This window comes from Callithrix jacchus, chromosome 6 (genome assembly GCF_049354715.1).
Source record: "Callithrix jacchus isolate 240 chromosome 6, calJac240_pri, whole genome shotgun sequence".
NCBI lineage: Eukaryota > Metazoa > Chordata > Mammalia > Primates > Cebidae > Callithrix > Callithrix jacchus.
The window spans coordinates 146,249,108-146,274,865 of record NC_133507.1 but is presented as its reverse complement, the minus strand read 5'-3'; the positions used below and the strand labels follow the sequence as shown (position 1 = coordinate 146,274,865).

The window sequence follows — 25,758 nt, the reverse complement described above, 5'->3', positions numbered from 1 at the left end:
GGTGGTTGATATCTGACAATAGGACCTCATTTCTTTAAGAGCTTCATTTTGGACACTTAAAGAGTAAGAATGGGGAATATTTCCCACTAACAATTCGATTTTGAAATTGAGAGTAGAGTGCTTTTTGTGAAACGCTGTTACATTACTGTGTACATTAGAAAATTACTTAAGAATCTTCTGGCAGCAGTGGAAAAAATTTTCCCCACAGTGGCTATCTTACTGCTATTTTAAGGATACTGTTAGGATTTTTCTGATCAGTATTGCCATCTTAATTCTTAAAGTTAATGAAAAATAATAAGAATAACATTGCCATTCTTCTATATCTAAAGAACAGTGAATTTTATGTCATTCAGATATCTCATTATTAGTGAATTCTTAGAAAGTTTAAAATAGCTACAAAACTTAAAATTAATTATCTTGGCTTTAGTAGAAGCTTGTTGAGATATAGAAATCTTGAGATTGCTGTGTGTATTATGAGAGCCACATCTGTTCACCAAATTTATGTTAAACATACAAGTAATTGGAGTTTGGCTGCATTAAGAATTCCTTAAAGTACGAGGTAAAAGAGTTCCTTCCAGTCATTCAGAAATTTCTGTTCTTTAGAGGAAAGGAAAGCAAGCATCCTTATTTCTGACCTGCTCCTATTTATTATATATGACTTCTGTAAAAATAGCAAAACATTGCAGTGTTTCTTTTTAACCTTATAGATCAGGAATTCTAAAGGTGAGGGAAAGAGCCGTGGAGCTTTTTATTTTTTTCCCCCCAAACAATTGTGTCAGTTGGAGGGAGATGTCCTTTATACCTTACGGCTTGACTCCCATTGAGATTCACTTCTGTAGTAAGCCACTTTTATTGATAGGTTTGTGTCATATCACTGTGGTGTGATAAAGTAGAACCATTTTGGAATCTTTTAAGAATTCTTGAATGGCATTCCTTGGAAGAATAAGATTTACATAACTGGCAAAATTTATAAAATGACTAACCCCTAGACCACATGTGATTAATTCAGGACTGAAAAAAAAGTATATGTTTTAAGTGGGAATTTAAATGCTATTTTTGTTTTTATTTTTAATTTTTTATATGTATAAGAATGGTTTTTATAACATCTGTAATTGTATAAAACTAAAAGTAACTTACCCATTGTTAATGAAGTGATAAAAGAAATTATGGCATTAAGTGCTATTTTTGCAGGTCGTAGTAAAGGTTGCATATTTTTATATTATGCTGTCTTTAACAGATGAAACAGGCAACATATTTTAGAATTTAGAACCAGAAAGATAGGGAACAGGCATCCAGTGGCTGTCAACTATTTTAAAATAGCAGCCCCAATTTAAAAAGCATACAAAACTAGTATAAATCATATTTAATCGGGGGAAATTAAGTCTTTTCTGCAGTGTTACTAAGACATTTCAGATGTCACAGCCATTGATCTAATCAACCATAGTCACGTCACGGGTAGGGAGAGGCTACAGACTTTATAGGATAGGTGACTCGGTCAAAGTCCTTAGTAACTTACCTGGGCAGTTGTCTGCAAAGAGGTTGAGTGTCCCTAATCCGAAAATCCAAAATCTGAAACTTTGCTTTTGAGATGGGAGTGTCTTACACTGTCGCCATAGCTGGAGTGCAGTGGCATGATCTCGGCTCACTATAGCTTCTACCTCCTGGGCTTAAGTGATCCTCCCACCTCAACCTCCTGAGTAGCAGGGACTACAGATGTACACCACTGCACATGGCTGATTATTTGTAATGTTGGTGGAAACAGGCTTTTGCCTTGTTGTCCAGTCTGGTCTTGAATTCCTGAGCTCAAGCCATCTGCTCACCTTGACCTCCCAGGGTGCTGGAATTACAGGCAGTGAGCCACCACACCTGGCCAAAATCCGAAACTTTTTGAGTGCTGACATGACACTCTAAGGAAATGCTCATTGGAGATCTCAGATTTTGGATTAAGGATGATCACCTGGTAAGTATTGTATTCCAAAATCTGAAAAAATAAAAAATCTGAAACACTAGTGGCTCCAAGGATTTCAGTTAAGTGATACTCAGCCTTAGCTGATTGTGATTATCTAAGCTTCTGGGTAAATGTTAAAATACTATAGATTTATAGAATGACATACCTTTGAGTTATTGTACCTCTGTGATACTTTTTAGTATCCTGGTCTAATTAGGATGTGCTCCATGTTATGCCCTATTTTATGTTGTTAATGCGTGATCTATATATGTATTTTTTTGATGGACAGTAATACCAAGTGTAAATTTCTGTACTTCTCCAAAGTACAGAAATTTATTTGGACCTAATATTGTCCTGAATTTGGAGACTTGTTTACCAAGGAAGTCCTCAATTTTCAGTATTCCATATCATCATTAATTATATGGCTCTATTCTAGTTCCAGTGAACTTTAGAATTCAAGTCTTTTAATTTGTTTTAGCTGATTATTTCTTTGTTTTACCTAGACATTTAATTAGGATTGGCTGGCTGGGATTTTGCCCCAGGCATTGTAATTTAGGGTGTGAAAAAATTTTAATTAATGATTAAAAACAATTCTGTTTGTTTTGGGGTACGGGAGTATTGTGCACATTATGTCCTTCAGCTCTCTAGCTCAAGAGCTGCTGGCCCAGTATCAGCTTCCTTGTCAATCCGTGGAGATGCTTGGGAATGAAAACTGAAAAGCAGAGTTTGGGAGCTTGTAGCTCCTGGTCATGCTAACACCTGCTGTCCTCTCTTGGCATCCTCATTTCCAACTCCTTTTGTTTCTCTTTACCAGTAAATTGACTGATTTGAGGATGTATATAATGCTGCTTGAACATTAATTTATCATTAAGCTGGTTTCACTACACAGTTGAAAAATAGGCCAGACACGGTGACTCATGTATAATCCTAACACTTTGGGAGGCCAATGTGGAAGGACCACTTGAGGCCAGGAGTTCAAGACTACCTTAGGCAAAACATAGTAAGCCCTTACCTATTAAAAAAAAAACAGCTAGAAGTGCTGGCATGTGCTACTGAAGGCTTAGCTACTTGGGAGGCTGATGTGGGTGTCACTTGTGCCTAGGAGCTTGAGGCTGCAGTGAGCTATGATTGTGTCACTGTACTCCAGCCTGGGTGAAAGAGTGACACCCTGTTTCTTTAAAAAAAAAAAAAAAAGATTTTTTTTTTTTCAGTAATTTCACTTTAATCTTTGCTAAGGATTTAATTTTTAAAAATGCAAGAAAAGCTATATCCACTGAAACAAGAATAGTAGGCAAATTTGAATTGTTGCAGAGTGGTTCTTAGGGTTGATACACTCAAATTGTTTAACAATTCTTTCATTGTTTGGATTTAAATTGCTTTTAAAAGCTTGTGGTATCTTAGCTTATGTTTATGATAAAACAAAGCAAGGCTCAATTTCAAATAATAATTACTGCAACTTTTAAAAAATTAATATATAAAAAATGGGCCTTTATTTTCATGTATACTTGGAGTACACATAGATTTATGTAACTACTGTCACGCTTGATACAGAACAGTTGCTTGACCCCAGTAAACTCCCTTGGTTATCCCTTTATAGGCCTCTTATCCCTAGTTCCTGACAACCACCGATCTGCTATTTAACACTATAGTTTTGGGGGTTTTTTTTTTTTTGAAGAATGTCATATCATGGAATCATAGTTTGTAATCTTTTGAGTCTGGTTTCTTTCATTCAGCATAATTATTTTGAGATTGATCCAAAATATTGTATTAATAATTTGTTCCCTTTTATGACTGATATTGTATGGATGTACCACAGTTTGCTTATTCATTTACCAATAATCTTATTGAAAGACATTTTTGCATATGGATTTTTGTGATTGTGAGTCAAGCTGCTATGAACATTTGTGTATGATTTTTGCGTGAATGTAAGTTTTTATTTCCTAGTAAATACATAGAAGTAGGGTTGCTGAGTCACGTGATGTTATTTAACTTCCTAAGAACTGCCAAACTGTTTTTTGGTGAGGCCGTACCATTTTATATGTGGTAGTTCTACTTGTGGTAAATCTTTGTTAGCAATTGCTACTGTCAGCATATTTTATTTTAGCCATTCTAATGGGTGTGTAGTGGTATCTCATGGTTTTAGTTTGCTTTTCCTTAATGACTTAAGTTGTTGAACATCTATTCATATACAAAATTGCCTTCCATAAATCCTTTTTGGTAAAGTGTCTGTTCAACTCTTTTGCCCATTTGTAAATTATCTGTTTTCGTTGCTAAGTTGTAAGAGTTTTTTTTTTTTTAAATATGTTCTGGATGTAAGTCATTCTCTTAGTCTGTAGCTTTCTCTTTTTTATTGTTTCAGTGGTGTCTGTAGAACAAAAGTTTTTAATTTCAGTAGAGTCCAGTTGAGCATTTTTTTCTTTTATAAATTATGCTTTTGGTATCATTTGCTTAAAATTCTCAGATAACATTTTTTTCTTATGTTTTATTATAATAGAACCTTTTTCTTTGGATTACTGTGGTGCTTTGGAAATGATATGATACTGTTAAGTCTTTTTCTCCTAAACCAAAGGTTAATATTGAATGTTAATCAGTGGCATTAAAAAAAGCAAGACCCTTCTCACTCATAAGTGGGAGGGAATTAAACATTGAGAACACATAGACGCTGAGAGGAGAACTTGTGGGAAGGGAACTTAGAGGATGGGTCAATAGGTGAATCAAACCACCACGGCACACGTACACCTGTGTAACAAACCTGCACATTCTGCATATGTATCCTGTGTTTTTTTGTTTTGTTTTTTAGAAGAAAAAAAGGACTCAGAATTGTATAAATACTATTATTAAAACAACATAAAAACATATTCATGTTGAAGAAGTTCTGTAAGGAGAAGAAACAGAAATGGGTAGTATGGAAGCCAGTGGTTCCATAGTCCTGGATGTTGTATCAGAATCGCCTGGGTAGATATATTAAAATTAGGGTTATCTTTTGATCTTGAGGGGCCCACAAATATTTCTTCTTCTTTTTCCTTCTTCTTCCTTCTTCTTCCTTCTTCCCTTCCCCTTCCCTCCCCAATTCCCCTTCCTCCTCCCCCCTTCCCCCTCCCCTCCCTCCCTCCCTCCCTCTCTCCCTCTCTTATTTTGTCCCTCCCTCCCTCCCTCCCTCCCTCTCTTCCTTCCTTCACATTTAAGTTACCTCCATGTCTCTTCATGGCTTAATAGCTCATTTCTTCTTTGTGCTGAGTAACATTCTGTTATCTAAATATCACACAATTTATTAATCCATTCATCTACAGAACAACATCTTGGTTTCTTCCAAATTTTGGGAATTATGAATAAAGTTGCTTTAAACACCTGTGTGTGCGTTTTTGTGTAGACATAGGTTTTCAGGTTATTTAAGAAAATACTCAGGAATGTGATTGCTGGATTACATGGTAAGAGTGTGTCTAGTTTTGTAAGAAACTGCCAAACTGCCTTTCAGAGTGACTCTACCATTTTGCATTTCCACTGGCAGTGCATGAGATATTCTTTTGCTCGTCCTTGCTAGCACTTGGTGTTGTCAGTGTTTTGGCCATTGTCAAAGATATGGAATGGTATCAGATTGGTATTTTAATTTGCTGTGTCCTGATGACCTAGGATCTTCTCAAATGCTTACTTGCCATCTTTATATCTTCTTTGGTTAGGTGTCTGTTCAGATCTTTGGCTTTTTTAAAAATTTATTTTCAAGTTTTAAGAATTCTTTATATATTTTAGATAATAATTCATTAGATTTGTCTTTTGCAAATACTTTCTCCCAGTCTGTGGCTTGTTTTCTCATTTTCTTGACTAAAGTCTTAATTTATTTTTAGAGATAGAATCTCACTGTGTTGCCCAGGCTTGCTTCAAACTCCTGGGTTCAAATGATCCTACCACCTTAACCTCGTGAGTAGCTGAGAATAGAGATGAACTAAATCTCACTGTGTTGCCCAGGCTTGCTTCAAACTCCTGGGTTCAAATGATCCTACCACCTTAACCTCGTGAGTAGCTGAGAATAGAGATGAACTACTGCATCGCATTTAAGATCTGTTTGTAAAAGCTCTTTGGTGATTCTAATTCTCTGCCTGATAAGTGGTCCACTGTTCTGAGCTACTTTCTCTTTCTTCGTTTGCAAAGCTAATGCCATGCACGGCCATCAGTTGTCCATTACTCATAATTCATTTCAACTTTTTTGTCACAGTTGGTTCCATCCTACCTACTCAGTTTCTCTGATGTTGCTACTTGTTCTTCCATGTCTCTCCCTACAAATTCCAACACTTAATCTTTGTAATCTAAATATAGATTCTCTTTAATAATCTGTTAATACTTCATCTATAGGCCCTTTTGGTTCTGTTATCAGCTGTACAGCAGGGTTCCTTCCCGTTTGCCTTGCTGGTTCAGAAAGTAGGTGACTATGTTATTCTCCCACCATGTTGCCCATGCTCTCTTTGTTTTTCAATTTTTTTGATAAGATATTAATAATTTGTAAAATGTTTTTTTTTTAGTGTCTAGTTTATGTGCCAACTTAACCATCTTTTTAAAAGCCTATTTTAATCTTAATAAAGGTTAAATTTTCATCTCATTCCTACCATTTTATTGTGTATGTTTGAATAAATATCTTTTCACTTTCATGTATTAAAATAGAAAAGTAATTTTCTACAGAAATGTTAGAGGAATAATTTTTTTGTTCATAGAGTAATCTGAATAATTAAAAAGACATTGCAGAAGTGTATCTAAGGCATTCATTTTACTTCTTTCAGTCATGAGTTTGTATGTGTATATGAATAATTGAAAAATAAACATAAAATTAGCTCTTAGTTGTAGCTATTTTCTGCTGGTAAAATGTACTGTTATTGGTTGGTCAGGATAATTTTTTGAGGTGCAATACAAGTAAGGCAATTATTTATGACACATCGTACTAGTAGATCAGATTTTATTTTGCTGAAAGGCAGGTATAAATATAAATTACAAATATTCAGTAAATACTTGATATATTTTATTATAAAATGTACAAAGCAGTGATTTTAAAGAACATGCCTTATTTTATAACATTAACTTTTTATTTAATTGGTCAGTTTTTCATTCATTCAACAAATATGCAGGCACATTTATGTGTTCCAATTTTAATGTAGTTAACATTTAACTTAATTTTATAATGTAGAGGTATGTAGAATTTCACATAAGTCCTTAAGAATAATTAATAGGCTTGATATTCCAATGTTTTTAATGCATAATTTTTTTGTATGTACTATAGATTGCTCTTGCATTGTCATGATTTTAATGTAATTGCTACTTTTCAGTGAAGGAATATGAAGCTTGGTTTAAATTTTTTTAAATAACCATGTTTTCAACTTGCTGGGTTTTTTTGTGGGGGGATTTACATCTGACCAGTGCTAGATTTAATGAGTTGAAACAAATGATGATACACTATTCATTTTGTATAAAAGTATTTCTATTAACTAACTTTTGATATAGTTAACATTTTTGGAGTAACATTTTGGAGTAATTCTGGATGATGTAACTTGAAGTCAGGGAGCTTAGTTGTGTAAACAAAAGATTAAATATATGATAAAATTCTAAATTATGTGGTATAGACCTAGTGATTTTTATACTGTACTGTTATTAGACTAGATGTATTGTCTCATCATTAAATCTAAAAACCTTATTTTCCCCAATATGTAGAAAGAGATGCTGTTTTCTCAGTTCGAACTTCTTTCATAGTATGTGGTGTGTGTTTTCTTTGGCCCTTGTTCATATTAGATCTGATACAGAATGATGTTTTATTTATGTATATTTATAATTGTTTTAGAAATGTCTCTATATTTCAACATATATTAAATAGTTCATGTTTCTCAGAAAGTACCATGACTTCAGCTTTTTTCTAATCTGCAAAAGTTTAACCACTACTAGAAATTCTCTGGTAAAGGATATTTGGAAAAGAGTTTTGTTTAGGCTAGAGTTATTGAGAGTTGAGCTGGATTATGGAAGGTTGATTGTTTTTGGATAACTGTAGAATTTGGCAATATAGTTTCAAAGTGTTGTAGGAACTTAGAGACAAACACACAGAGACTTTGTGGTAAAGCCAGAATCAGATTCTAGATTCTCTTTCCGAGTGAAATGGTCTTTCCTTTGGGCAGATAGCATAGCAGGAAGGAGTTAGTGGTCAATAACATTTTATCAGAGAAGATGGTGCTAAGCTTGTGGACTGTCAAAAGGAATTCTTGAAGTCTTGAATAGTCTTGTATCAGGGTTGGATTAGAAAGACATTTCAGGCTCAAAGGAACTTTGTGTGCAAAAGCAGATAATCCTGAAAGTGCTTATGTTGGAAGTGAATCATGGTATTGGAGGGCAGGGATTTGAAATAAGTGGTATTATATATACCAAGCACTGTTCTAGGTGTGGGATATACACATGGCAAAGACAGAAATCCTGCCACCATGGAGATATTTACATTTTAGTAGGAGAAACAATTAAAAAAAAAAAACTGTAATGTAGGTAATGATGAATATTATGAAGAAAAAGGAATTGAATGGTTAAGAAGTAGAGCTAGGGGTTCTGTGAAATAATTGGTTGGGAAAGACCTCTGTGGAGATGAAATTTGAGCAAAATATAGTGAGTGGGAGTGAGCCAAGTGAATTGAGGCAGAAGGAATGGCAGAGCACAGTTGCTGTATTTAGTAAAGAGGCCATTGTAGGTGAAGTGTAATGAGTGAGTAGTTTATTGTAGAGTGTTTACTGAGTACTAGGCACTGTTTTAAGTGTATTACTAGTGTTAATTCTTAACAACAATCCTACAGGAGGAATGCTATTTCAAATACAAGGAAACTGAGGCGCAGAGATTAAATAATTTATCCCAGGTCACCCAGTTTGTTAGGGAGCTGAGATTGGAGCTCTAAAATCAATATTCCCAACCATAATTCAAAGTTGGGGAAGGGAAGGTATAGTAGGAATTTAGCAGTAGCATGGAGCCAGTTTTACAGGCCCTTGTAACTTATTATAAGAACATAGGATTTTACTCTGACAATGATGTTAAGTCATTGGAGGGTTGAGAAATACCTAGGAAGTTGATTTATGGTTCTGGAGATACAACCATATCTCCAGTAACACATTTGATAGTCATCTGTGTATAGGTTATAGCTTAAAATATTTCTACTGGCCTGTAACATTTCTTTGATTTAAAATTAAGGATTCCACTTCATCATTTTATCAAGCAGATATGTGCATGCCTGTATATATATATATATATATATATATATATATATATATATATATGAGTGTGGATGTGTGTGTCCAAACTAATGAACTCTTCTGTTACTAGGTGCGAGAAGATGTACTAAATTCATTGAATAACAACTTTCTTCAAACGCTAAATCAAGCTTGGAATGATCATCAAACAGCTATGGTGATGATTAGAGACATACTAATGTACATGGTAAGTAGATCTTTTTAAATGTTTTTTTCCTTTAAGAAGTTAAGCATTTGAAGGCTGGGTTCAGTGGCTCGGGCCTGTAATCCCAGCACTTTGGGAGGCCAAGGTGGGCAGGTCACTTAAGGTCAGGAGATTGAGACCATCCTGGCCAGCATGGCAAAACCCTGTCTCTACTAAAAAATACAAAAATTAGCCTGGTGGGTGGTAGGCAGGCGCCTGTAATTCCAGCTACTCAGGTGACTGAGGCAGGAGAATCACTTGAACCTGGGAGGTGGAGGTTGCAACAAGCTGAGATTATGCCACTGCACTCCCACCTAGGCAACAGAGTGAGACTTTGTCAAAAAAAAAAAAAAGAAGAAGTTAAGCATTTCAAAAACACAGTCGCTTTCTGTCTAACTTAGTACACCTCAGTGTGGAAGGTGGTTTTTGTTTTTTGAATGAAGACTGCTTTCTTTGTAAGGGCCTACCTAAGCCTATGTGAATAAAATCTTAATTGTTTACATAGTTAATGAAAGCTTAGAATGGGAAACTGAAAGGGAATGATTTAATTTTTTTCTTCATATTTAGCACTTATCCTTTAAAATGGAAAATACGGAAAAAGCTGTATTACTTAACATGTCTTCTTAAGTAAGAGTTGTTAAATGACAACATGAGAAACAAAAGCTGAATATTCTCTTACAGGTTTTTAAATCCTAAATTCTTCAGTGACAGAGGATGTCATACTAATACAAGCATTTTTCTGAGAATCATACTCTTACAGCTGCCCTCTATCTCTCTTAATAGTGAATCCTTACAGTGCACTGTTTCAGCTAGTCTTGTTTAAGGATATTAGCCTCTTCACATGTATATTTCATTTTTCACCTATTGCTGTATTTTGTTTTTATCAGTCAAGCAATATTGCTATTGCTGATTTTGTTTTTATCAGTCTGAACAAGAAAAAAAATCTTGTTCAAAGACCATTTGGAAACATTGACTTTGATCTAAGCTGTTTAATAACTTTCAGAGAGATTAAATTCTGAGTTAAAAAAAAAATTAGTATTGCAGAACGATGTGAGATTCATTAAGCCTAATTATTGTATCTCTCCAAAATTAACAAGTTAATGACTTGTCTTGTTTCAGTGTTTATGTTTTTGTATTGGATATAATTATTTTTTCCCAAGGTTTTTTATGTTTTTATATATTTTATATATTTTTCCCCAAGGTACCTTTTTATATTTTATTTCTAGTTTTTTTTGTTTTGTTTTGCTTTTAGTTTTAATGCAGTGATGAGAGCTTGTCCTAGTTTCTTTTACTTGATAGAATAAAGCAGTATTTGTAAAGAATTCCCAATGAGAATAAACAGCTGTAAAGTTTTTTGTTCTACTCTGTGAATTCAGTCAGGCCTTTAACCCTGGTTTTGTAAGGGGTTAGTGGCATGGGGGTCAGGGAGAGGCCACTTCACTCTTCAGGGATTTGATAAAATATATAACAAATTATTTAGCTTTTCTGAGCATCATTTTTCTTATCTGGTTGTAAATTAACCTTGCGTTATTTTGAAGTTATATGAGATGATATGTGACAATATATAATATCTGGCATATAAATTCGAAATAACTTTGTTGCTGTTTTCTAGGTTCTAGACACAGTGAGTCTTTAAATTGCATCCTAACTATCTAACATTAAGATTAAAAAAAACCACTTGTAATTTTATGGTTTATTCTGTTGACAGAAGAAGTATTTAAAAAATTTTTTTTCTTTCTTTATTTTTTTATTTTCTTTATTTTTTTTATTTTTATTTTTTCCAATGAAATCTCAAACCTTGAATTTTGGCTCTACCCATGGTTAAGAAGTTAATTAGTTCATGCCTCAGGTTCCTCATCTATAAAATTAAAATAATACTGAGTAGAGTAGTCATGAGGCTTAAGTGGCACTACTCATGTGAAGCACTTGTAGGGCTTGGCCCGTAGTAACATGCTCATTAGAAATTAACTGGTATTATTTCTTGTCCCTTCATTTTTCATCAAGTCCATTTGGTAGTACCACAATGCTGCGTGAACTGAAAATTCACACAGGGTAGATTGGTTCCACTGTTTGTCCCGTCACAGGCTTGTGGTCAACCCTTCACACTTCAGCAGTTTCACTCTTTTTCTTTAGTCAACTTGCTCCAGCAGTTATTTCTCTTCAGACCTCCACTCGTCCTTGGGTTCCCTCTCTCGTAGTAAATGATCTTACCTTCTACTTCTCAGAGAAAAGAGAAGGCGTCAGGTAGGAACTCTGCTCATTTTTTGCCACTAAATCTGGAACTTCAGCAGTATTTTCTCCCCTTTTATGTTTTTCTTTTTCCCTCTTCTTTTAGTGGAGGGTGGTGTCTCCTCTTCAGTTAGAGGCTACTTCTCAACCTGTGCTATGGGTCACATCCTCTTCTACCTTGTCATGAACCTTAAGTATTTTGGGGCTCTGCCTTTCATGTTGGATCTTAGCCAGCATTAAACACATTTACACCACTCACATTCTCAAAATATAATTATATTAAATTATCTGGTGAACCCTGGCATTGTCTCCCAGGATCTGTCATCTGTCATTCATAGGTAAATGTATCATAAGAAATGTTGACATTTGCCATCCGTTTTCTCATCTTTCATACATTTTGAATACAGTACAGTTAAGCTTCTACCTCAACTATTATGTTCAGTTTTGTCCTTACTAGTATCACCCATGGTGTCTGTGCATCTCAGAATATAAAGAGACTACTAATCCCCATTCTCCTTGATTATTTTTTTAAGCAGCATTTGCCACAGTTAGTCTTTCCTTTCTTCTTGTAACATGTTTCCTTGATTTTTGTGACAAAGAACTCTTTTTGTATGCCTCCTACCTACCTTCTTACTGTTTATTCTCAGCCTCTTCTCCTCCACCATGGCCCACAACTACCAACCGCCCCCAAGAACCCCTCTTAAATAGAGGCATTCTTGGGATTTAGTCCTGGACGTTCTTTTCATGGTACAGGATCGTATGTAGCTTCATGTGCCTTTGTGCAGGTGATTCCCAAATTATGGCTCTAGCTTCATTTTCTGAGATTCAGATTTACATATTTATTTGTTTAGTTAATGGCTCCTTTCATTGTCTGAAGTACTTCAAAGTTGGCATGTCCAAATAAGTCATAATCACTGTCATTCACTTGTTCATACTAGAGACCTGAGAATTATTCTGATAAGTTCCTCCTTTCTCCCTACGTCATCTGTTGCTAGACTCTGCGGTTTCTCTTTTATTTTCTATAATCAACATCAGACCACCTTCATTTCTCTCTTGAAATATTCAGTTTTGCTAGTCTTACAGTGTTCACTGGGCTTTTCTCTGTTTTCCATATTGCTCCCAGAGTTACTATTTTAAAACCAGATCTGATCATGTTACTGCCCTGCTGAAATCCTTACTTCTCATCTTGGAATTCTTTTACATGTGTTCTGTCTGGAAATGTTTCTCGAATTTTTTTTTTTCCTTAATGTTAACTTGCTCCTGCTTATCCTTTATGTCATCTTATTTCTGGTAAGCTTTCCCTGACCCACATACTCCCCACTGGCTGCAGTTGCTCTCATTGTACCTAATACTGTTCCTTTGGAACATTTATCACAGTCATTAACCAACGGTTCAGTGTGTAGTCTGCCTACTAGACTATAGGAAGGCAATGTCTGTGTCATCATTATGTCTTTTAATACCTACTACAGCTTCTTGTACAAACTAGGCACTTAGATGTATCTTTAATGAATTGGTACAGATGTTATATAGTATGTTGTTTTTAATAGACTACGCTTTTTTAAAATGCTTATTAAAAATATGCTATTTTAGGCCAGGAACAGTGACTCACACCTGTAATCCCAGCACTTTGAGAGGACTAGGTGGCTAGATCACTTTAGGCCAGGAGTTCAAGACCAGCCTGGCCAACATGGTGAAACCCCATCTCTACTAAAAATAGAAAAAATTTGCCGGATGTGGTGGTGCATACCTATGATCCCAGGTACTCAGGAGGCTGAGGCACGAGAATCGCTTGAACCTGGGAGACCGAGGTTGTAGTAAGCCAAGATTGTACCACTGTACTCCAGCTTGGGTGACAGAGTAACTCTATCTCAAAAAAAAGAAAAGCTATTTTAGATTCAAAAAGAGAGTGTTGATACCTTCATGTTCTACAAGAGAAATTTTTTTAATTTTCATGTTCTTTGCTTATAATTTCCTTTTTATGTGTAGTGTTCTAGACATAATTAAAATACATTTAAAAGTACATTTTTATTTTTACGGTTTTTTTTTTTTTTTGAGGCAGGGTCTTGCTCTGTTGCCCAGGCTGGAGTCCAGTGGTGCAATCTCGGCTCACTGCAACATCTACCTCCTGGGTTCAAGTGATTCTCCTGCTTCAGCCTCCTGAGTAGCTGGGACCACAGGTGCGCACCACCACACCCAGCTAATTTTTGTACTTTTGGTAGAAATAGGGTTTCACCATGTTGGCCAGGCTGGTCTCGAACTCCTGGGCTCATGTGATTTGCTTGCCTCAGCCTCCCAAAGTGTTGAGATTATAGCCATGAGCCACTGCTCCGGGCCAAAAATGCATTTTAAAATTAAGGTAAAATTTAATATACATTGAAATGAACTAAACTGTACAGAATGATTTTTGACAAACATGGACCTGTCTAACCAACACCTCATTTAAGATAAAAATATGGTTTTAATTTTCCAAAATTTTTTTCTGTGGACGTCTCCACTTTTTAATTTTTTTATTTTAAGGACTTTACCTTCAACCCAGACTCTTAGGGTATATTACCCACTATGAGGTTTCTTGTGATTACTGGCTCTAATGATTGAGAGTTTAGATCTTAGGCCCAGAGCAGGAGGAGAGAAGAAGCTTCACTGTCTGCCCCACCGTCACCTACTTAGCTAGCTGACTTTTTACTCTAACAAGGAGGTGTCTGTGTCTAAAATGTTATGCATGATACTGTGGGACACACTGCCTCTTGAAAATGAAAATAAAATCACAGGTTACATGGAGGTAACCATTGTTCAAAATTTGTCCCACATAACTTTGTTGTTTGGCAGGTTCGGTGTTGCAAAAAGTCAAGTCTGCATGTCTGTAGATGGAACATGTGACCTCTAGTTTCTGCCACTCCACCCCTTCCTAATGTTCGAGACTTGCATTACCTGTTTGGCTCCTGAAGGACTTAAGAGTTTGTAATCCTTGCTTTACTTAACATTTGTTAATTTGATTCATTCTTTTATTAAAGAAATAACTGCATGTTTAGCTTATAAGATACTTTGAGATTGGTTAATATGTTTCACTTTCAGTTTTAATTATTCATATGATTAATGACTGGGAAAAGATTTGTTGTTAGAGAAACTTTGTTATATAGATTATGTTACAGCCTGAAGTATTGATACAATCCCTAAGTACTTATTAATATTTGGTTCATTTTTTTCTTTCAAGCTATAAAAATGAATATAATATTTAAGGGAAAATTATAGATAGTATTCCATAAGCTACTTGAGCAATTACAATTAATGTCAGAGGGAACAAAACCATTTTCTATCTTGATCTTCTGTTAAGGCTCATAGAAGAATTGCTGCAAAAAACTTTGTAGAGAATTTCAAAGGCATTTTGTGTTTCTTCTTGTGTCTTCTTCTGTATTTCTAGTCATTTTCACAAACAGCAAAAGTAAAGTAGTAGTGCAAATTATTTTGAAAGGAGATTAGACGGAATACATTCAAAGGAATGGGGAGAGAGTAACCCAAGAAAAGAGGGTTACTGCTTCCTTGAGCTATTTGGAAAGTCATCAAGGATGGGTAAAGAGATGAAGTGGAAAGGAGAGAAGTCGAGGAACTCTCTTTTGGTGTTCTAGTTGCCTTAGGAAGGTAGAAGATAGGACCATCAGTTTAGGGTGATAGAAGCATGTGAGTTGAGGAGTGTGGTAGGCTGCCCTTCAGTCCCCCAAGATTAGTATGTCCATGATTAATCTTTGGAACCTAGGAATGTTACCTTATATGGCAAAAGGAACTTTGCAGATGTGATCCTGTTACAGGTTTTTAGATGAGATGATCCCAGGCTGTTTCCCTGGACCTGTTGTAATTATACTAGTTCTTACCAGAGAGATGCAAGAGTCAATCAGAGGAAAAGGTGATATGATTATAGAAACAGAGATGAGAGTGATGCACTTTGAAATGGAGTAGGGGCCACTAGCCAAAGAAGACAGATGGCCACTAGAAAGGCAAGGAAATAGATGCTCCCTAAGAACCTCCAGGAGACACCAGCCCTGCCAATGTCTTCGCTTTAGCCCACTGAAACTGATTTCAGTTTTCTGAATTCTAGAACTATAAGAGAATAGATAAACCACAAATGTAATTTTTACAGCAGCAATAAGAAACATACAAGGAAAAAAATGGAATGCTCACTGTGCTGTGGTCAACTAGGTGTAAATAAATGGATAATGTATAATTGTGAGGGGCTAATTTAGGTGAATTGGCACAAATTTTGTGTAGTGGAGCCCGTTAGCAGAGTTTGTACTTTTTCCAGGGTACTTAGCAGCCTCAGAAAAGAATGTTCAAAATAATGAAAACCCACTGACAGAATTTTCCCTGTTGGGTGTTGGGGAGAATTCTAAGGTTACAGTAGCATTTTTGAAATGGTAGCTGTGGGTCTGTGCTGTTGAAAGGAAGCAAGTGAATCTCATGGTCCAGGAAATAGAAGTATTACGTATTTGGGATCAGTAGACCTGGAGATCTAGTGAGAATGAGAGGCAGGATCATTCAAGTGAAACAAAGTAGGAGAGGTGGGAAAAGAAATATGATCTTCAATGCCGGAGTTATTTGATGTCTTCCAATGATGATTTTCAGAGTTTGCCCATATCAATATGTGGCTGAAGGGAATCTTGATAAAATGGAAGATTAAAATTTAGGCATCGGTAAGGAGTGTGTCAGATTGCTCATTAGTACGAATGTTGTAGTTACCAAAGGTAAGAGGTGGCAAGGAGCCGAGTTGAGATGAATACCATAAGCTATTTGCTAAAGCTACCATGAAGAATTTGTGCGCCTTTTTGGAGGCCAGAAGGTAGGATGAGAACATAGAGATGATGGAGCCTGTAACTCTGTGTTTTCTTGTGTAGATTTTTATGATTTTTAGCTCTTTAAAAGTTTCTTCACAGTAGTCTAGGCTGCACATTTAGATTGAAAATAACTGTATTCTGGAAAAGTACAGATAGATTAAGAATTTTCTTGGCACCTTCTCTGCTTTTAGAATGATGTACTAGAAGAAAACAGGATGCAGTGAATTTTGGTCTATTAAGCTTCACACCTTTTCAACATTTTGACTGACTTTGCTTTTGTAAGGAAGGGTCTTTTAAAGACAGGCTTTCCCCATTTGTGCTCTGATTTTTGTATCTATGACTGACAGTATCCAATTCCCTGGCATCTTTTTTATAGTTAGGTCAGAAGCCAAGTACTAGGCCTTTATGTCAGAGAAAACCAGGACAGCATGAAATACTGTAAAGATTAAGAATGTACCTGGTAATAAGGGTTTTTTCCTTGCCTTATATTCCTGTTTCTTTTTTGTTTTATTTAATTTTTCCTGCTATTTAAAACGTTATTTGATGTTTTTCAGCCCCTATCTGAAACAGATTAATAAAACGATACACTTTTTTTTTTGAGACTGAGTTTTGCTCTGTCGCCCTGCTGGAGAGCAGTGGCACAATCTTGGCTCACAGCATCCTCTGCCTCCCAGGTAGAACCATAAACTTGATCACTGTGCCTTGTGAACTGTTTTCTGTGTGTATGCAGTGATGATTTTATCAGTCCATGACATTAAGTTTAGGAAGGCAAGTATTCCGTGTTTACACCGCCTAACATGAAGTAAGACCCTGTGGTCAGAAATAAAGCACATTATTTCTTTTCTTTCTTTTTTTTTTTTTTTTGAGACAGAGTCTGTCCTGTCACCCAGGCTGGAGTACGGTGGCACGATATTGGCTCACTGCGGTCTCCACCTCCCGGATTCAAGCGATTCTCCTGCCTCAACCTCCCGAGTGGCTGGGATTACAGGCACCCGCCACCATGCCCAGCTAATTGTTTGTATTTTTAGTTAGAGATGGGGTTTCACCGCATTGGCCAGACTGGTCTCAAACTGTTGACCTCAGGTGATCAACCCACCTCGGCTTTCCAAAGTGCTAGAATTAACAGGCGTGAACCGCAGTAGCCAGTCCAGAAATACAGCACATTATTTATTGATGGAATAAAGGGAATGAACTTTTGTACATAAAATGGACTCTGCCAATCTATATAGAAAGTTTGGAGTAGTGAGAAAATGTTTAATATGAATTAAGAAACTAGTTCCTGCTTTGCCATTAATTTGCTTAAGTTACTTAACCTCTCAAGACTCTTGTTTCCTTATCTGTAAAATTATTGGAGAAGAGTTCTGGTTCTTATCTTTTGGGAGTCATAGATCCTTTGGAGAATGGTCATATTTCATGAACTCTCTCCTAGAAGAGGCAGGCATATGTGCATCCATATACCACAGAACAATGCTTTGTGCAGTTTCAAGGGGTTTATGGGTGCCTGAAACTTACCAATGAAATCTGTAAGGATATATTTGTTAGATCATTTTAAATGTTGAGTCCTTTTAGCTCTAAAGTTTTATACCATCTTAAAACTGAAAGGGAACAGCTAGATGTGGTGTCTGAGGAATTATGGTAATGAAGGAAGAAAACAGGAGATGTGGGAAGATTAAGATGATCACAGTTTCTTTAGCAACTCTACAATGGGTTAAGGTAAACCTTCCTTGGCTATGAGTCTACCCAGTACTGCTACATAGAGTAGCAAATAACACTTTTTCACTCTTGGTGCATACCAGGCACTGTTTAAACTCTTTATGTATATGGATTTATTTAATCCTCACATTTTTTATTTTAAGCAGTACTTTGGGAAATCAATAAAATTTTTTTAAAAGTGTTTCTTTGAAAGAGTAAAAATATTTTTACAAATACATAACAAATATTATTTATTACATACCTGTATCACTGTGTCACATGTTTTAAATACTTGACCTTAAAATTTTTGTGAATGAAAAACTGAAGTTAGAAAGATTAACAAGTGAGGTTAGAGAGATTAACCTGCCAAAATCATATACTTAATAAATAATTGGAGTAGAACATTGAGTTTAAGCCTTCGAATTTGCAGTGTTTGATATTGATTCAGATTTCAAGTTAGAATTTGATTCTAAAGCTCATGGTCTTCACCACTGTGCTGTATCTTACACCTCAGTGCAAAAGAATTATATTATTTGACTCTGTTTAATACAATTTATGATAAACCCAGAGTTTTAAGGTGTATTACTTGTTCCATACAAATGTATTTTATTAGCCCCCCCATTAGCTTATTATTTCCATTATTATTACCTTAGTAGTTAGTTACCTTAGAGATTATAATGCGCATTATGGTTTTTTTTTTTTTGTTTTTTTCCTCACCACTTTCCTGGGTATTGTAAAGGTCTTAGAGAACTTTGACTTTCTGGGTTTTTTCCCCCTTGTTTTTCAGACTTTTGATCCTAGGTTGTTTTTGTTTTGTTTTGTGGGGGAAAGGGGCAAGCATGGTGTTTTAAAATATGAATTCCAATATTGTGTATGAAAAATTGTGGAGGCCTTGGATATCTTCCTCCAAAGTAAATTTAATTTTGTTCCAGCAGACAGGTAAAGTACAGTCAGATCACCACAGTGCTCTAGTTTAGACTAGCTGTTAAGCTTTTATTAGTGTTGGTCTGTTACCAGTTTGCCTTTATTTCCAGGATATACCTATTCACAGAGCATAGTGCTTCTGGGGTCTGAACTGAAAGAAAGCCTGAGGTGTTTGCCAGGCTTGAATTAATGTTCCTTGAATTCAAACTTTGTTCAACATAGATCTTCAGTATCCCTTTGATACTTTGTTTGGATTCTTGGTGCCGGTACCCCTTGCCTAGGGTGCTGTATCAGTAAACATCTCAGTGGAAAACTGCTTGCAGAATTTGTGATTCTTTGTATTTCTCGCCTCTTCAGAGCTTTGACCTCTTAAGTCCTAGCTGCTTTAAACCAACCCCACTTTTGACTTTCTGGTGGGGCTCTTATTTCCAGTCCTCCAAATACAGCAAGTGACTGAAGGGAACCAGTGAAGGCTCATGTGGGGCTGGCTTCTCTCAGTATATTTGCCTTTTCTCTGGAATCTTGATCCCACAAGTCTAGGTTGCCTTTGTTATTCTTTGATGCTTTTAAACAGGGTGATTTTTAGTTATTATTTTTTTTTAAATTCTGGTAAACTACATATAAAATTTACCATCTTACCCTTAAGTGTGCGGTTCAGAGCTATTAAGTGTAGGTTCACCTTGTTGTATAGCTGTCACTACCATCCTCTCCAGAATTCTTTTCATCTTGCAAAACTGAAACTCTTTACCCACTAAACAGTAACTTTTCATTTTCCCCTCCCCCAAGCCTCGGCCAACTACCATTCTACTTTCTCTGTTTATGATTTGATCACTTATTACTTCATGTAAGTGGAATCATAAGGTGTTTGTCCTTTTATGACTGGCATTTTTCACTTAGCATGGCATGTCCTTAAGGTTCATCTGATTATGGCATATGTGAGTTTATTTCCTTTCTAAGGCTGCGTAATACTGCATTGTATGTGTAGACCACATTTTGTTTATCTGTTCATCTGTCGATGGGCACTTGAGTTGTTTTCACCTTTTGGCTGTTGTGAATAATGTTGCTATGAATACAGGTGTACAAATAACCTCTTCAAGATTGTGCTTTCATTTCTTTTGGGTAAATACCCAGAAGTGGAATTAGTGGAGCCTGTGGTAATTGTGTTTTTAATTTTTGAGGAACTGATGTATTGCTTTCCACAGCAGCTGTACCATCTTAGGTTCCCACCAACAGTGCACAAGGGCTCCAATTTCTCCACATCCTTGTCAAAACTTGTTATTTTGTTTTTTGGAATTTTCATTTGTTTCTTTCTTGTGTTTTTTGATAGTAACTTTTCTAATAGGTATGAGGTATTTTTATTTTCATCCAGCTTTTGTAGTAGTTCTTTCCAGGGTAGTTGGTCTTACAAAAGCTTTTCTTTCAGGACTAAAGGTGGAATAACATTTTGAAGTAGATATTATTTTACAGATGAGGCGACTGAGACAGATACTAAGGTTGCACCTAGAAAATGGCAGTGACAAGACTGAAACAGAGGCTATCTGGTTCTTAAATCAGTGCTCTTAACCACTGAATTGTATTGCTTCTCTAATACAGGTCTTCTTTCCTAAAAAATAGTCTTATAAATTCATTGCTCCAAGACCTTAAAGTGTGATTAACTGTTTTTTTCCCCTCTGACCTCTTGATTATTACATTTGAATACAGAACAGTGTTTATTTTATGATTTATTGCAATTTACACAACTTTAGAGAAACATGGTGTTGATTTGTCTAATATCTTGATAGACAGTTCTTAAAATAAATGGAAATTATTTTTAAATAGAATTTTTTCACAACTATGTTTTTTTGTTAAAAATTTTCAGACCCCTGAGAAAGATATTGAGATCATTTTACAGTGGTGGAAACTCTGAGCTTTTCAATAGTGGCTAAGTCTTCACCAGGTTTTTAGACACCATATCCTTTGCTTCTCTACCAAATTTGTCAGCAATATTTTTATATCTAGAAAGGTTAATCTGTCTGTACAGTTTACTAATTCATATATTACTGGTGCTATTTTAGAAATGTCAATTACTGGTACCCTGGAAAGTATTGAGCCAGTTCTTTAAACTTTGATCTAATTGTAATTAGACTTTTTTCCCCCTCCCATGATCCTGCAGTAGAAACTTTTTGCTACTTTTCTGCTCATTTAAAATTTTTCTATTTCTGTATCTTTTTAATCTGTATTTATTCCATGACTTGAAAGTGAACTCTGTTTGGAAATGTTTTATTACTTGTTAATAGAGGATTACCCTAGTGATTAAATTTGGTAAGGCAGGTTCTAACATGTTGTGACAGACTTGCCATAGAGTTATTTGCCTCTTTTTTTTAAAAAAAATTTTTTAATATGAGTCTAACTTTTCAGGTTTATCTCCAGCTTACTAGCTTTGTAGAGATTTTTTTAACCCTATTTGTCTTTTCCTATCCTCTTTAACAGTAATAGGAAAAAACAGTTTTAGGTGTTTTTAGTATGAGGATAAGAAACTGAAAGAAGTACTATTTAAGAGTTTGATTAACCAGCTTGACAGTTAGCTTGAAAAACCAACTTTCACAGCAATTCACTACATTTTTAACTATTTTTCCCCCTAAACAAATAGCTACTACTGGCCATATGTGGCACCAGGCGGAGAAGTCTAGATGAATGAATACTAATAGATAACCATTCTTGGTCTACTAGTAGTAATATTAAAAGTACTGAACTACTAGACATTGCAAACATGTTATTAAAAGCTCCCTTAAACTTTATAATAGAACCAGAAGACTGTTGCATTTATAATTACATTAAACTTTCAGAGTTGAATGTGACCCAAAGGTTAGTTTTAGAATTTGCCTCTCAAACACCTGTTTACTCATAGTTACAAATAAAACATTAGATGGGAATGATAATTTAACAATTTTTAAGTTGTTTCTTTCCTTGGGTGCACTATTGATTGTACCTAGAACTCACTTATCCTAGTTTGCTTTTCTGTAACATAATGACTATTAGAAATGCTTACTAAACTTTTTCTTGCAGGTAAATTAAGTAATAAGCGTTAAGCTGTTTATTGGACTTCATTTTCAAATGTGTTTTTATTTGAACTTCTAAATTTTATTTTGGTTTGTTTGTAATGCCATTCCCTGTGTAATGAAGCTGTTTAACACACTTGAAGAGACACCCCTTGAGTTTGTGTCAGTTTAGCTTCAGTAGGAACTGTATTTTTTTGCATAGTTTGTCTTGACACCTTTGAGCATGCTATTTTGTGCTGAATTTGATTTCTTATATGTCATTTAACTATCTAGATATGTTGGTGGGTTGAGAGGAGAAGGTACAACTTTGCCAACATAGTGGAAGTACTATGGTCTTGTAGGGTCAAGCATTTTGTTTGTTGGTGTCCTCACGTCCTCTGGGATGAGTAAAGAGCCCTAGGTCTTGAGTAAGCATTTGCAGGAATTTTACATGGAGGTCACCTGATTGACTTTCCTTTCCTTGTGGCTCTCCACTCCAACTCCTGGAGACCTGCCTGTCCTAGTTGATGTTTTAAAACAGGTGATGCTTTTGTGTTTTTTATCCAGTCTTCGTAGTTCTTGGCAGGGAAGTTGGTCTTAAAAGCTATTTATTTTCAGGACTAGAAGTGGAAAGGAGTGGAATAGCATTGTGAGATAGATGTTATGTTACAAATGAAGTCCTTATGTTACAAATGAAGTTGGTGTATGAAGCTTACTATATGGATGAAGTCAGATGCAGAACCAGCTATGAAAAGGTGGGCATGAGGTGGGTGTCCCACCATTGGCTCCTGTCTCTCACCACAGGTCCACCTAGCTTGTGAAAGTTCTTGCTCATCGCAGGCCAGCTTGGCCAAGGAATAGCAACTCTTGAGAGAGAACTGTAAATAGAGATTTAAAATGTGATTTATCTCTGTGGTGATGAAACATATCCCTTTATGTAAATATAATGTTTGACTCATATCAGGCTTTCAAACATGTTTTTCAGAACATTTTATATTTAAAATGCCTGTTTTTGGCTTTAAAAAGGCAAATAGAAGCAGCCACCAACTTTCTATCTCTGCTAAGCTCTCTTTAGTAGATAAGTAACTAATGTCAGACTCATACTACATTTTGGGTAAAGCCTGGGATTAAAACATTTTAAAGTCAGTCTTTAATGTTTTTTTCCTCTTTTGGAAGGTCTTTTAAAAACTTGTTCATACTTTGAGATTGCTAGTTAGAGGTTAACTGGAGTTGGGACTTTTAAAAAGTCTTATAAAATAGACACATAAAAATTAAAATTTCACAGGAATTTAAATGATATTAGAATCATATCATGTGCAAATCACAAGTTTACTGTGAATATATGTATACATTTCTGTTTTAACGTATGTACACATAAATACTCAAGGGTTACACATCTATACCCTTTATTGTACTTGATGGTAATTAATCATATGTGTCAGATATTTAATATAAATCATTATTTAGTATTACTGTTCATAGTTTTATATGGCCACACTTAGGTTTCTTTCTTCTACTTCATTTATTAGCTGTTATCTATCATGAAATGTTAGGGTTAACAAATTTTTCTTTTTTTCTTTTTTTTAATTGTACTTTAAGTTCTGGGGTACATGTGCAGATCATGCAGGATTGTTACATAGGTACATACATGGCAAGGTCGTTTGCTGCCTTCATCCTCCCATCACCTATATCTGGTATTTCTCTCCACGTTATCCCTCCCCACCCCGTGTTGTCCCTCCTCTAGCCCCCCCCCCAACTGACCACAGTGAGTGATGTTTCCCTCCCTGTGTCCACGTGTTCTTGTTGTTCAACACCTGCCTGTGAGTGAGAACATGCAGTGTTTGGTTTTCTATTCTTGTTTCAGTTTGCTGAGGATGGTGGTTTCCAGATTCATCCATTTCCCTATAATGGACACAAACTCATCGTTTCTTATGGCTGTGTAGTATTCCATGGTGTATATGTTCCACATTTTCTTTATCTAGTCTATCGTTGCTGGACATTTGGGTTGGAACACATTTTTGTTAATTTATGTCATTTAATTATAATCATACACTTACTGACAGTTTCAATTTGAAAGACAAAGACTTAGCTCTTCTACAGCATCCCATGGCTTTAAACATTCTGTGTTCTGCTCACACCCTCCAGCTTCAGGTTGATTTTATCTCTTATCTGAAATGTTTGTGACCATAAGTGTTTTCAGATTTCTGATTTTCGGGGGATTTGGGAGTATTTGCATATACACAGTGAGAGATTGTGGGGATGGAACCCATGTTCTAAACATGAAATTCATTTATGTTTTATATACACTGCGTATACACCGCCCAAAGGTGATTTTATACAATATTTTAAGTAATTTGTACATGAAATAAAGTTTTGACTCTAACCTGATGCATGAGGTCAATTGTGGAATTTACTTGTGACATCATGTTTCAGAGTTTCAGAGTTTGTAGAATGTTAGATTTCAGATTTTTGGATTAGAGTAGTCAAACCTGTATTCTCATTATATGCCTTGGCTTCCTTTACTGAAGCATCGCTTTCCTCTATACGCAGCATGCTTGAAGAATTCATCAGTTGTGCCTGATATCTTTCTGCCTTTTTGCCGGAGGGCTTGGCATAGCAGACATTATAGGCCATAAGGTTATAGATTCAACTTGTTTAATAGTGATACATTACTGTGCTTAGAGTTGGGATGGGAAATCTAAGCTGTGGGAGACCCATAACAAATAGAAGGGGAAAAAGTAGTGAAGTATATTTGTATTTGAATTTGATCCTGCGTGTATGTTACTTTTTGGTGAGAGGATTAAGAGTTATAGGAAATATTAATGTTTTAGAGATTATCTTTGTCAGCCCTTTGTTTTACTGAGGGCCACAATGAATAAATGACTTTACTTAAGGGAACATACCCAGTTAACAGTGAAGCCAGGATCATGCAGGGAATTCCTAACTTCACATCAAATACTCTTACTATTGTTAGAAGTTTTATATTAAAAAAATTACCATAACTGATAGATCTCCCTCCCTTAGAAAAGTTTGATAATTTCCGTACAGCCACAGTAATTGCTCACTTAGAATCCACCCAAGACAAATGAAAGTATATGTCCACAAAAATATTGTACCAAAACGTTTGTAGCCACATTATTCATAATAGACAAAAAATGGAAACAACCCAGGGTAATCTGTCAGCTGATGGGTAAGCAAAATGAGGTATATCTATGCAATGGAGTGCTGTTCCAGCCTAAAAAGAAGGGAATGTTGTTATATGTTATGACATGAATAAACCTTAGAAACTTTATGCTTAGTGAAGGAAATCAGACACAAAAGATTACATATTACAGGCTAATTATATGAAATGCCCAGAAAAGGAAATTTGTAGAGACTGAAAGCAGGAGTGAAAAAAGGACATGTCAGAATTACGAGTACTTTGTATTCTAGCTTCATATCCTGATAAAAGGTTCTATAACTACTCTTAGGCTACTTTTCTAGTATAATCTTCCATATTCTTCACTTACCAGTTGAACTTTGTGCTTATTGAAGTTCTGTTGTATTAAACCTATTTATTCTAATTGTACTTCTTATTAATATATAATTTAATATTGTGTGAATCTATAAAATCTTATGAAAATAGTTTTTTATTTGGCAAGCTAGATTGAATGCTTTGGAAAGACTTCATAAAAGCAAATGGCTACAT

At 35.5% G+C, this 25,758-nt stretch overlaps 1 protein-coding gene across 3 annotated transcripts in view; it reads left to right on the top strand.

Annotated features, from left to right (window-relative positions):
• CUL3 (cullin 3) overlaps positions 1–25,758 on the top strand; it is a 103,918-nt gene that overhangs the window by 39,812 nt on the left and 38,348 nt on the right. For all 3 annotated transcript variants that reach the window (XM_054257989.2, XM_002749841.7, XM_054257988.2), the window contains one exon: positions 9,275–9,388. In XM_054257989.2, the coding sequence (XP_054113964.1) occupies positions 9,275–9,388 (114 nt within the window). The remainder of the gene's footprint in view (positions 1–9,274; positions 9,389–25,758) is intronic.